Source organism: Phascolarctos cinereus, unplaced genomic scaffold, assembly GCF_003287225.1.
Source record: "Phascolarctos cinereus isolate Bilbo 61053 unplaced genomic scaffold, phaCin_HiC Scaffold_5;HRSCAF=322, whole genome shotgun sequence".
Classification (NCBI taxonomy): domain Eukaryota; kingdom Metazoa; phylum Chordata; class Mammalia; order Diprotodontia; family Phascolarctidae; genus Phascolarctos; species Phascolarctos cinereus.
In genome coordinates, this window is record NW_027555958.1 from 354,087,172 (window position 1) to 354,101,826 (window position 14,655).

The 14,655-nt window shown below is 36.5% G+C and overlaps 1 protein-coding gene across 1 annotated transcript in view; it reads right to left on the reverse strand.

Annotated features, from left to right (window-relative positions):
- The window catches only part of DNAH14 (dynein axonemal heavy chain 14), a 340,072-nt gene that overhangs the window by 54,030 nt on the left and 271,387 nt on the right, over positions 1-14,655 (reverse strand). The window contains 5 exon segments of the mRNA XM_020982026.2: positions 194-287; positions 2,134-2,212; positions 2,215-2,312; positions 7,150-7,352; positions 7,491-7,920. Of these exon segments, the coding sequence (XP_020837685.1) occupies positions 194-287; positions 2,134-2,212; positions 2,215-2,312; positions 7,150-7,352; positions 7,491-7,920 (904 nt within the window).

Here is a 14,655-nt window from a genome sequence, read left to right on the forward strand (position 1 = left end):
TAAAAGTGCCAGTGACTATAGTAAAAAAAAAAAAAAAGCCCTTGGATTTTATAAGAAGAAGAGGACTTCTGGTACTGCCAAGATCTGTGTTCTCATGTTTGCCTTGCAAAAATGTTAGTTTTGAAGAATTCAAAGTTGGTAATCTAGTGCCCAAAAGATTAAAGATTTTTATATTTCCTATCACACATCTTACCATTATAAGTTTTTGAAATGAAGTGAGCTTCTCCCAGGGGAAGATTATTTCGCAAGACTCTGGTTCTTCCAAATCATTTTCTGGATTAAGATTTAGAAGAGAAAATTGAGATGAAAACCCAATCATTTAAGTCATTAAAATAAGACATTGTAAGAGTAAGTTCTTTTAAAAAAATTTTGAGTCATACAATTTTAAAATTTAGTAACATTAAAATTAAGCTTTAGCTTCTCCTTCTATTTCTTCTGTATTCACTCCTTATTCCTGTTCTCTATAAACTATTCCTTGCTTGAGAGCTTGGGGAAATGATTGATATGCTTTGCCTACTTCCTGCTGATATGGAAAACTATGGCTCCCAGGTGTTATAATCAGTTGATACACTGTTTCTACAAACCTTGGGATGGGGGAAGTCTCTCAGAAAAAAAAAAGTCATTATTATGCAAGGAAGTTGGGGAATTTCTTATAATAATTGTAAAAACTCATTTGTATAATGCCATAAGGTCAATGGGAAGCAACTGGCATGCTGAATAGAAAAGACCTTGGATCCAGGAAGACCTGGATTCAAGACCCAACTATGACAAACTGTCTAGGTGACCTCTAAGGGCCCCAGGCAAATTTCTAGGACTATGAGTTATATAACAGTTGTTAATCTGCCTCTAGTTGATCTGCAGGACTCTCTGTCATCATTCTTTAATAGGTGGCTGTAGACCTTCACCATCTTCAGCCCCTTATTTGACTGGGTGGAATGGTACTCTCTTCAATTGAAGTATTATAGAACTCTTTTCCAATGGAATGTGTTCTTTCTGCTAAGCTAGGGATTGGCAAACTATGGTCCATGGGCCAAATTTGCCTGCTTTCTGTTTTTATATAGCCCCATGAGCTAAAAATGGGTTTTACGTTTTAAAATAAAGTTTTATTAGAACACAGCCACACTCATTTATTTACATATTGTTTGTAGCTGCTTTCATCTAAAATAGCACAGTTGGGCAACACTACAAATTACAATGACAGTTATAATTCAACAGTGTTTTGAGTGCCATATGTATTTCCATACAGCAACATTTTATTATTTGTTTATTTTTATTACAAGTGCATACCCACCATGTCAAAACAAGAAAAGAAGGGGAGAGGTTATTATGATTTTTTTCAGCACAAGGATGGGATTGAAATTTTTCTTAATGAGAAGAACCACCCTCAACTACTATTACTGAACACTACATAGCTTTGAAAATTAATTTATGGTATAGACTTGGTAATAATTTTTAATTTCATCTAAAATCAAGGGAAAACAGCACCTATATATGGAAAACTTATACTGTAGTGATGTCAATTGATGATGACTATTGTTTGAATGACAAGCGGCTTTATACACTTCCAAATGTGTCAAAAGTTCAAATGAGAAGCAAGATGTCCATTCCCACATAAATTTGCAGATGACATATTTTCCAAGCTGAAACTACATTTCCAGCAGAATCTTGATACGATTGCAAAGAAATTTCCATATTTCAAAATCCATTTAACTGTATAACAAGTAGTCTTACTATAACATTGACAGAAAAAGTTTGCAGACCTCTGGTCAGCAGATTAATGATTAATGATCCACAATAGATTAACGGATCTTTTACATAAAATTTTACATAAAGTGAGGTGTAAATATGATCATAGGATCACAGATTTAGAACTGGCGGGGACTTCAGAGGCCAGCTAGTACAAACTCATTTTATGGATGAGGAAACTGAGGCACGAGGCAGTTGAGTGGATTGCTCATATCAGTTGGTTCATTATAAGTGGCCAAAGTTATCCTTTTCTTTTTTCTATGATTTGAGATGTCAACTAGCTTCAGTTTATAGCTTGAGCCTATTAATTTATGCATTAGATTTATTTAATTTGAGAAAGATAATTTCTTACCTTCTTTTTCTCCTTCTTTTTGTTCCTGTTGTGATTTTGGAGAAGTGTAAGGTTTTTGTATTATTAAATATGTACCTTTATAGCTCCTAAAGTCATCCCATTGTGATTTATTAAAAGAGATTGACATAAAAGAGAAAATGGTTGTAAGTGATGGCTGATGAACTGGCACTCTTTCCACCTGCATTCAGAAAGCCAGAAAAGATGCTCGGCTTTTCTGAGTCCATATAAATCTAATAATGGAAAAGAAACATGAATCTCATTAGAAGATAATGATCAAATAACTATTGATTGGAGAAATGCAAATCAAAACAACTCTAAGGTACCACATCACACCTATCAGATTGGCCAACATGACAAACCAGGAAAATTATAAATGCTAGAGATGTGGGAAAATTGGAACACTAATGCATTGTTGGTGGGGTTGTGAAATGATCCAACCATTCTGGAGAGCAATTTGTAACTATGCCCAAAGGGCTATAAAAATGTGCATACCTTTTGACCCAGCAATACCACTTCTAGGGCTGTATCCCAAAGAGATCATACAAATGGGAAAAAGACCCACATGTACAAAGATATTTATAGTAGATCTTTCTGTGGTGGCCAAGAATTGGAAATTGAGGGGATGCCCATCAGTTGGGGAATGGCTGAATAAGTTGTGGTGTATGAATGTAATGGAATACTACTGTGCTATAAGAAATGATGAACAGGCAGACTTCAGAAAAACCTGGAAGGACTTACATGAACTGATACAGAGTGAAATGAGCAGAACTAGGAGAATACTGTACACACTAACAGTCATGCAGTAGGAGGTTAATAAATGTTTACAGAATTGAAAATTGAATTATCAATAACCATCCTGTGTATAATTTCTATAATTTCATCATAGTTAATTAAAAAAATTTTCTTTAAAAAATTTCTTTTTACGAAGTGTTCCTATTTCCCCTTGCTCCCTGGTAGCCCGTTTATGTGTATTTCCTTTTGTCCTTTTGACAAGGACAAGAGGCATGCATCAAGAGACAGAGTTCTGGGGTTGGTATTCATTGTTGACAGCTGCCCTCAGATTTGTCTGATTAGATTCCTGTCTCTCAAAGCCTCCTGTGGATACCAAGAAAGAATACAAGGAAATGACACGCTCTCTCTTTGTTTTTTGCCTTATATTTCATTTATGAATTCATCCAACTCCCTAAAATCTGTATGTAACTTTTTGCTACTTTTTTTCATTCACTATTTTCATCTATCCTCCATCAGCTTTTGGTTTCTCTATTCAGACTCATTCGGCGTCATGCCTTACCAATAAGTGACTGTCATCTAGTGGTGAAAGAAAGCAACTATGAGCTGTTCAGTGAGTGAATATTTTGAAGGTTCAGGGATCTCACCTAATTCAAGTATCCCTTCTATCGGTGTAGTCTGGAATCTATCTTATAATAAGCCTTCTTTTTCTGTGTGATCTTTTTTCTCATTCTTCCACAGATCCTCCATAGAGGATCCGCAGAGGCAGTTAGGTGATGTTCTAGTATATAGAGCATTGATCTGGAGTTGGGAAGACATGCCTTCAGATTTGAACTCAAATACTTACCAGCTGTGTGACCCTGGACAAGCCACTTAACCCCTCCTTGCCTTAGTTTTCTCATATGTAAAATGATAGTAATAATAACAATAATAGCACCTGCCTCCTAGGGCTGTTGTGAGAATCAAATGAGATATTTGTAAAGTGCTTCATATTGTGCTTGCCACGCAGTAGGTGCTACACCATTTTTTTTTGTTGTTGATGTTCAGTTGTGTCTGACTCTTCATGGCCCTGTTTGTGGCTTTCTTGGCAGAGATACTGGAGTGGTTTGCCATTTCCTTCTCCAGCTCATTTTACAAGTGAGGAAACTTAGGTGAATAAGGTTAAGTGACTTGCCCAGGTTCACACAGCTAGTAAGTGTCTTGAGGCCAGATTTGAACTCAGATCTTCCTGACTCCAGGCCCAGTACTCTATAGACTTTGCCACCTCACTGCCCTATACAAATGTTAGCTATTATTATATTATTATACAATCCACTCAACAACATTCTAGATTAGGTCTCTTTCCTCTAGGTTTTTTCCCCCCTGCATTTTAAAGGGTATCAATTGAATACTAAAATCTCTTATCCTTTACTCATGTCAATCAACTGGCCTGCTTTTCCAATGTAAGCTCTAGGTCTACTATGCTGGAAAAGTTTGAATATGGGTCCCAGGCATGGGTACATGAGTACATGTTTAATAACTAGCCTTACTGGGGAAAAATGTACACACGGCATCATTAACATTTTGTCTGTCAATTCCATAAGTCTAGAAATCAAACAAAGAATGAATCAAGTCCTGATTTGTAGTGTTTGCCAATTTCTGAGGTATAAATGCTCAGACTGAAAATTTAACAATCCGTTCTAATAGCTGGTAAGAGCCAGCTCCGGCACGTCTCTGGTCCCAGAAACAGATTCTCTGCTCTCTGAATGCCAACCTAAGAATGAAGAGGGTCATTACCAATTTGACCTCCAGGCAATCAATTCTTTGGCCATAGCAAGATATCAATCAAAGACAAAATAAAGGAATGGCTTTCAGTCTCATAAAGTCTCTTTGCCACTTCAGACTAATAGTTGTAGAGTGGTTAAAAAGGGACTGAGGTGGTTAAGAATCATAGGCTTTCCATTTTTAGAGAAGCTCTTCAAGGATGCATTCACAGGTACTGCTGCCAATCGAAAACTAGTAACACACTGAAACGCTTTAAAAACTGGTTTATTATGCCCAGAAAATAGACCCACAGTATGCAAAGAACAGTGGACCCTGACAAGAAGTTTTAAGCTACATTATATAGGTTTTGGTTACATAGGCAGGATGGGTGCAAAGGAATTTTATAGAAGGCAGAAGGGGAAGGTAAAGATTTTCATGTCAAAGAACAGATAGAAGAATGGAACATGTGCATTAAGTTACAACTGGTAAGTCAACTCTGGGAGTAGTTAGGTGGCTCAGAGAATAGAGCACTGGGGCTAGAGTCAGGAAGACCTGTGTTCAAACCCAGCCTCAGACATTTACTAGCTGTATGAGTCTGGGTAAGTCATTTAACCCACTGGAGAAGAAAATGATAAACCGCTCCACTATCTTTGCCAAGAAACTCTCCTGGACAGTATGGTCCATGAGGTCATGAAGAGTCAGACATAATTGAATGACAACAGCAAACACTGGGGATATAGCTAGAATTTGTAGACTAACCATTAATACTGGAGCTGTAGTTATGTCCTTGATGTGCTCATCTTAGGTAAATAGAGATAATAAAGCAGCGCCAGAAATTCTCTTCTCACTAAGTAGTTCATCACCTGAGCTAAAGTTTGAAGTCTTAGATAAATTCTGCAAGCTCTGGTCAGTCATGTGACCTGCCGTTTTAAGCAAACGGTGGTAGTAAAGCCAAATCAGAAAAAATCTTTACTGACACTGTACCTAGGAAAAGAATATGGTGGTGGTTGTTTTTCTAGGGTTCTGCTTTCCAACTGAGTTTTGGGGAATGTATGGCAGAAAAGCAATATCCATTTGTAGTTATTTTTTATTCTATGTTTAGCACAATAAAGAAGCTAAGGCAATTAAACTATGCTGACAAGGAGACAGCCTTCTTCCCTCCTTCCTCCTATATCGGGTTTGCATGTAGTCAGCACATAAAAATAGGGAGAAGCAAGACTTCTTGGCTAGTGTTTTCCAGGATGTGTGATGTGCTGTGGCTGTGCAGTCACTATTCCTGAAGAAAGACAAGAGCTGACGCGTCTTTGTGGTGGAACTTTGGAGATCTGTTTTGCGTGTGACGCCCTGGGTGCTTGGGTTTGTGCACACGTGTGCTGCACATGTCCTTGCAGAATTCTCATGTACTAGGTCATGCTATGACTTGCTGGTCCTGGATAGGTCTACGGGAGCACAGAAGAGTTTGGACAGTGATGAATCTGTGTCATAAGGTCAGGAACAGCAGCTGCATCCTTGACAACACCTTCAGGGCTCCCTGCTCTCCCCCACCCCGTTCTCTTGTCAGAAGTCATGAGATCCTAGCACTAAGACTACAAATATGATATTATGATGTCAAACACCTGTAGGCCAACTGAATCAACTAAATCAATCATGTGAATATTTCCAACTGTCAGGCTATTTGGCATTACATAGCCAAAATGGTTGGCTGAATTTTTAGTTTTTGTCTGTCAAATGTAATACGTTCTTGGCAAAATGTTGCTCATAAAATAATGACCTCTCCGCTCCCAGAACCTTTTGTAAGAATGTTGGGGTTCTTGTAGCATTCATTTTAAAAATGTGACTAAAATGTAATATAGACATATATTCCAGACTAGTTAAATAATTTCACGTGATATTTCAATCCTATCTCTTATTAAAATACACTAAATGTGAGAATATCTTTTTGATAAGAATAAAGTCTTTATTCCGTCTTTTTTCAGTTTAGATTTTTTTTTTTTGACTAAGCAATGGGGTTAAGTGACTTGCCCAGGGTCAGACAGCTAGTGAGTGTTAAGTGTTAAGTATTATGGATTTGAACTCAAGTCCTTCTGAATCTAGGGCTGGTGCGCTATCTACTGTGCCACCTAGCTGTTCCCAGTTTAGATATTTTTAAAAGGATTTTTTTTTTCAAAAGAAAGAGGAAGAAAAGTCATCAAGGATAGATAGGTTTGTCTTCTGATGGTCTACAGTCCAGTACTCTCTACCTCTTCTTACCAGAGGTAGGTATTATGGCTTGCGTTTTAGGATTCTAACCGAAATAACCTTAATTATAGTAGTCATTTGAAATTTGTTCATTTAAAATTGTTCGCCCACTCCCTAATTGTGCACAACGCACTGAACTAGGTGCCATGGAGAATACAAAGATGAATCAGACTTTGTCTAGTCTTGCCCAGAGGAAGTTTACAGTCCAAGCTTAGTGCTATAGTCACAGTTCTTCAAGGGAGTGTAAAGGTCAATGATTACGAACTCCTCTTTCGTGGGACTGATTCAGATCCCTCCTTTACAACATTACAAAGGCTTTTAGTAAGGTCATCGTCTTTTACTTACCTCCATTTTTAATCTGGGGTAATTTCTCCTCAATATTTATCAGTAGGCTAGAGTACAAGAAGATGTTCCATTCTTCCTCGGGCAAACATTCTGTACTATTTAGGATTTGAGATCCATCACAATTATTTTGCAAGATTAAGGTGCAAAGCCGGAAGGAGAAGCAAAGTTTGTTTTCATTAAACAGTGCTGAGGCAACGACCTGGTGGAAAAAGGTGACTGCAGGACCAACAGAGCCAATAAAAGGCATTTGGAAATTCACAGACACAGACACAGACATAGACATAGACACAGACACACACACACATACACACACAGACACATACACACAGAGTCTTACCTTATAAATGCTTTCCGTTAATACCTCGACTAAATCTGCAATATAATTATTAAAGCCATCTCTGTCCTTCAGAGGGTCAGGCTTATTGTCTTGGTACTTCCGCATTTTCTCAAATACTTGCACTTTTCTTAAAACTGAAGCAAACTGAGATGTTTCTTCAACATCATCAGATTTGTAGGTTACAGACATCACAAACGTCTCCCGGAACCAGTCCAGAGAAAATTGGTACATATAGTTGATCTGTGCCAGATCTGCTACTAAAAAATATAACAAGGCACCTCGTGTTGCAATGGGAAGATAGTTTTTACGGGTCATCTGAAATTCACTTTCAGTTTTTTCTGCTGCCTTGATGCGTTCTGAAACTTCGGTGGATGTCAGTTTGGATTTTTTAAAGTTATCTATAATAGCTTCATCATCTAATATACATCCCAAAGGAAAGCAAAAAGTTGATTTCAATGAAAATCATAGCTTTATTAGGCTGTTTTCTTTTTCTATATTTTTCATGTAGGAATTTTTGTATTAATTAAAAAATACTTTTTGCTTTTATATTACCTAAATTTCTCCAAGACTCCCTTGACTTCTCCCCATATAACAAATCACCCCATATAACAAATAGTATTTTAAAGCAAAAGAAAAAAGAAAAGGGGGAAAAAAATTGATCAATAGATTGAAAAAAATCTAAAAATATTTGCAAGTCTGCAAAGGGGGAGGGGAAATACCTTCTCATGTATATTCCTTGGAGTTATGCTTGTTCTTTGTAATTCTGTTACATTTAAGTTTTTAAAATGTTTTTATTGATATCTTTTTTTTACATTACCATAATTTCCCCTAGCTTACTTCCTCTTCCAAGAGATTCACCCTACAAGATAATATTAGTTTTCAAAGACCCCCAAGGAAAAAGAAAAAAAATTAGCAAAACTAATCAATACAACAAAAAATGTGAAAATATATGTAATGGACCATACTCATGGACTTCCCACTTCTGCAAAGGGAGAGAATGGGAATATCTTCTCATCTCTCTTTTTTGTAGCCATGTTTGTACTTTTTATTTCTGCAACATTTTCTTGTGATTTTTTAGTACTCCTTTCTGTTTATGTTGTTGTATTCAGTGTATTTATTGTTTTCCTGTATCTGCTTCCTTCATTCTGCAACAGTTCATATAGATCTTGCCATGCTTCTCAGTATTCACCATATTTGTTATTTCTTATAGTGCCATGATATGCCATCATATCTTTTTGCAACCCTAGTCCTTAGCAGAGTGCCTGACACATAGTAGGTACTTAATAAATGTTTATTGACTCACTGTTGACCATATTCACATGCAGGGTAGCTAGATGGAAGTCTATACCTGGAGTCAGGAAGACCTGAGTTCAAATCTGGACTTAACTACCTATTAGCTGTGTGACCCCAGATAAGTTACTTAGCCTCCCATTTCTCTCAGTTTCCTCATTTATAAAATTAACTAGAGAAAGAAATGGCAAACTACTCCAGTTTTTTTTTTTTGCCAAGAAAACCCCAAATGGGGTCATGAAGAGTCAGACGTGACTGCAACAACTGAACAACAACAAATGTTCATGTCTGACAGTTTGTTTAGTCTTTTCCCAGTTGACAGACATCTATTTTGTTTCTAATTCTTTGCTATCACAAAAAGTGCTGAAATAAAGATGTTGGTGTATATAGAAAGTTTCTTCTTATCAGTGGCCTCCTTGGGGTAGACGCCTAGTAGAGAATCTCTAGGTTAAAGGGTACAGACATCTTAGCCATGTTATTTGGATAATTACAAGTTAGACAATTTCTAAAATGTTCGTACTATTATTCAATATCATACTAGAAATGCTAGCTATAGCAGTAACACAAGAAAAAGAAATGAAAGGAATAAGCATAGGCAATGAAAAAACAAAACTATCACTTTTTGTAGATAACATGATGGTATACTTAGAGAACCCTAGAAAGTTAAGTAATGAACTAGCTGAAACAGCTAACATCTTTAGCATAGTTGAAGGATGTAAAATAAACACACATAAATCATTGGCATTTCTATACATTATGAACAAAACCCAGCAGTGAGGGATAGAAAGAGAAATTCCACTTAAAGTAACCACAGACAGAATAAAATACTTGGAAATCTACCTGTTAAGACATACACAGGAACTGTATGAACATACTTACAAAACACTTTTTACATAAAGAAAGACAGATCTAAATAAATGGAGAAATATTAATTGCTCATGAATAGGTTGAGCCAATATAATAAACATGACAGTACTAACTAAATTAATTTTCTTATTCAGTGCCACACTAATCAAACTACCAAGGAATTACTTTGTAGAGTTAGAAAAAATAACAAAATTTTGGAGGAATAAAAGTCAAGAATGTCAAGACAATCGTGAAAAAAAAAAGGGCAAAGGAAGGCAACCTAGCAGTACCGGATCTCAAGCTATCCTTCAAAGCAGTTATCATCAAGACAGTATGGTATTGGATAAGAAACAGAATGGTTAATCAATGGACTGCATTAGATACACAACTTATAGAGGCAAATGAACACAGTAATCTAATGTTTGATAAAGCCAAAGATCTAAGCTACTGGGGCAAAAATTTGCTATTAAAAAAACTATTTGGAAAACTGAAAAGTAGTTTGGTAGAAAATTGGTCATAGACCAACATCTCACACCATATACCAAGATAAGCTCAAAATGGATACATGATTTAGACATAAGGCATGATATCATAAGCAAATTAAGGGAGCATGGAAGAAATTACCTATAACATCTATGCATAAAGGAAGAGTTCTTATCCAAACAAGAGATAGATTCACAAGAGGTAAAATGGATAATTTTGAATACATGAAATTAAAAAAGTTTTCACACAAACAAAATCACTGTAGCCAAAAATTAGAAGAAAAGTAGAAATCTTGGGGAAAAAATTTACAGCAAGTTTCTCTGATAAAGGTCTTATGTCTCAAATATATAGAGAACTGATGCCTATCAATTGGGGAATGGCTGGAACAAGTTGTGGTATGTGACTATAATGAAATATTTCTGTGCTATAAAAATGATGAGTAGGCTGATTTCAGAAAAACCTGGAAAGAGTATATGAACTGATGCAAAGTGAATTGAGCAGTATCAGGAGAACATCGTACCCAGTAACAGCAATAAAATATGATGATTAATTGTGAATGAATTAGCTATTTTCAGCAATAGGATAACCCAAGACAATTCCAGAGGACTCATGATGAAAAATGCTATCTACCTCTAGAGAAAGAACTGATGGAGTTTGAATGCAGATTAAGGTATGCTATTTTTTACTTTCTGGTTTTTTTTCCCTCTGAGTCTGTGTCTTCTTTCACAACATGACTAATATAGTAATATGTTTTGCATGATTGAACATGCATAACCTATGTTCAATTGCTTGCCATTTCAGGAAGGGAGAGGTGAAGGAGAGAGAGAAAATTTGGAACCCCAATTTTTTTTTTTTAAAAATCAATGTTAGGGGCAGCTAGGTGGCACAGTGGATAGAGGACTGGCCCTGAAGTTAGGAAGACCTGAGTTCAAATCCGGCCTCAGACACTGGACACTTGTTAGCTGTGTGACCCTGGGCAAGTCACTTAACCCCATTGCCTCACCAAAAAAAAAAAATCAATGTTAAAATTGTCTTTACATATAACTGGGGGAAAATAAAATGTTATTACAAATTAGATAATATAACAAAATATTAAAAAACATAGAGAGAGAACTGAGCCAAATGATAAAAATAAGAGCCATTTTCCAATTAACAAAGAGTCAAATGATATGTATAGGTAGTTTTCAGAGTAAGAAGTCAAAGCTATCAATCATATGAAAAAATGCTCTAAATTACTAATAATTAGAAAAATGCAAATTAAAACAACTCTGAAGTACCATCTAACACCCATCAGATTGGCTGAGATGATAGGAAAGAAAAATGACAAATGCTGGAAAGGATATGGAATAGGTGCACTAATGCATTGTTGTCGGAGCTGTGAACTAGTGCAACCATTCTGGAGAACAATTTGGAACCTATGCACAAAGGGCTATAAAACTGTACCTTTGAACCACCAAAACTGCTATTAGGTAAACACCCCAAAGAGATTAAAGAAAAGGACTCATAATACAAAAATATTCATAGTATTTCTTTTTGTGTTGGCAAAGATTAGGGAATGACTAAACAAGTTATGGTATGTGAATATGATGGAATACTGTTGTGCTATAAGAAATGATGAAGGGGATGGTGTCAGAAAAAACCTTTGAAGACATATGGATAAGTTTTTCTATTTGATCACTTTTGTTAATTTTTTTTTTCTTTTTTGGGAGGGGGTCTTTAAAAAAATCTGGGAAGACTTAGACAATACAAAGTGAAGCAAGCAATGTACACAGTGATAGCAATATTGTAAACATAAACAGCTGTAAAAGCCTTAGTAATTCTAATCAATTCAATGATTCACCAAAACTCCGAAGGACTCATGCAAATTGCTATCCATCTCTAGATAGAGAACTGATGGACACACAATGTAGATTAAGGCATATTTCCTTTATTTTTCTTGCTTTTTTTTTTACATGACTCATGCAGAAATATGTGTTGCATGATTTCATATACATATCATATTTTTTACTATCTTAATGAGTGGAAAAGGGGATGAAGGGAGGGAGAGAATTTGAAACTGAAAATATAAATAAAAAAACTTCAAAACCAAAATGATTGTACCATTCACAGCTCCACCGATGATACATCAGCATGTCTATCTTTCTATAACCCCTCTAACATTGATTATTTCTATATTTTAACATATTTTCCAAAGATGGCTGGCTGGGTATGAGGTTTAACCTTAGGATTGTTTCTTTTTCTATTATTATTAGTGATGTGGAGCATTCTTTCAAATGGTATTAAGAGTTTACAATTCTTATTTATCTATTAAGGAATGGCTTTTAGTTGTGTGTGTATATGTGTGTGCATATGCATGTATGTGTATGTGTGTGCTAATTATTTACATATCTTGCATACAAGACCTTTTTCTCAGAAATTTAATATAAATATTTTAATTCATAGATGTATGGACTCTCTTAGCTGATCTGAAGTCCATACTCTCTTCTGTTATTAATACCTTCTCTGTAGATTTATCTGCTTATGTTCAAGGTCTTTTCCTCAGTTTTCTTTCACTAGAGATATTTCATAATTTGAGTCTTGTTTCCTCATATTCCCTTATTGCTCACTTTCTGACTTCTTTCCCATTTGAGGGAAGTTTCCTTAGGGACTGTAACTAAAAGCAGTTTTAGCTTCCTCCCATGCTGGGAAATATTAGTTTTACTGGCCTTGGGGCTTGTCCCAAGTGACTTTTGCAGGGTGGGACAGAAATGGCTTCAAGTGGCTACCTGTCTACTTTCTCTCAGGTTCAGTACAGCACCACGTGCGTCACACGTGCATTATGCATGGCACACATGCTGGTGGCCTGTCCCATTTCCTATCGTTTCCCAGTTTTCTGGTTGAGTGTTATTTTAGCACAGAGCAATGTCATACTGTGGGTCCAGCCAAAGCCAGAACCAGTCTTTCGGTTTTCCATGACACTGGGAAAAGATTACTGGGGGGATGGGGATGGTTGTGTGAGTAGCATAGTTGAGTTCTGTTTTTAATCTATGGGTTAACTTATTATGCAGCCCTGGTAAAGCATTGGGGCTGGTGAGGGAGGAGGTGCTGAGTAAGCTCATTAGGGATTAGGTATTAGCTTTCTTCACTTTTAGTTCATTAGGTTTTTATCTTTTTAGGGGTCCTGGTGTCTTAAAACATGAAGAACTTGAAACTACTTTATCTTCTGTGAATAATTCCTATTTTGGAGTGCTTTGAGAGGTAGTGAGGATTGGAAAAAGTGACTAGTCCATTTTGTTGGTCACGTGTGCTAGAACTCTAAACTATGTATTTTCACTGGCTCCCTCCCATACCTGGAATTCTTTCTCTTCCAACCCAAAATTACCTACCTAGCAAAACTGAGTATATCTTCTTCTGAGGAAAGATTTAAAAAAATTAACTCAAGGTCTACCACACATTCCTGAAGAGAACAGATTTAGCTTAGGTCTTTGAAATATGAGGTAAACACAGGGAGGAATTAAAATAAGGTAAAATATCTTTAAAATATTGAATAAATATGAAGATGCAGAGGATTTACAATCTACAGGGATCAAAAAGGGTGCTATTTTTTGAGGTTCTAACTTATGGGAGGGACATTCATGAAAACAATAATTAATTAGGAATTGGCCATGAAGACTATGAAAGCATGGGGAAAAATTAAGGACATACGTGCTATTTTATTTTTGTTCCCAATCAATGTCAAAGGGCTTGGGAGAAAAAGGCAGATATGGGAAATGAACAGCTGGTTAAGAAGATGGTGGCTGGGAAAGGAATTTGGATTTATGGACCACAGCTTAAATATAAGGGATGGAGTGTGACTAATACACTCCGAATCCAGGTGCATTGATTAATTAGTTATTTTAATTAATTAGTTAATACACCCTGGACCATTACTGCTGAATGTGGCTGGTCTAGGTGCTCTATCAGACAACTACTTTGCGGGCTGGACCAGGCAGGGCATTTGGCCACTGGACTTGAGAGAGGGCATCTCTGCTGGACAGGTTGATGTGGTAGTCTTGAGCTTGCTCTTTTTTTGAGTATCTACAATCCTTTTCCATATTAAGCCACTGGCTCTGTTGGATGGTAAAGTTCTCTGATCAACTGTAGCATCACCATGATTTCTTTCAGCTGGAGTGTGACGATGCTCTTTTAGGTAGGGCAATGATGCTTACCTTAGGATAGATAGAAGCTTCTTCTTCTTTTTTTTTTTTTTGAGTCCCTCAGAGCCTTACCTCTAAATCTGTTTGTTAATTCCAGGAAGAAGATGTGAGAAGCTTATATGTGGCCATAGAGTAGGGTTTGACAAACTGTGGGCTCCAGGATAAATCCAGCCTGCTGCCTATTTTTAAAAATTTGTTTTTAAGTAGTCTGTAAGCCAGAGTGTACAGGTATTTAGGAAAGACTAGTACCTTTTGTGTGAGGGCTACTGAACCCTTTTCAGGGTTGCTTTCCATCTTTGCTGTCCACGTGATTCACTAAACTATCACCTGTGGCTCCAAGAAGCTGTAGCATGTGCTACATGTAGTAGGTG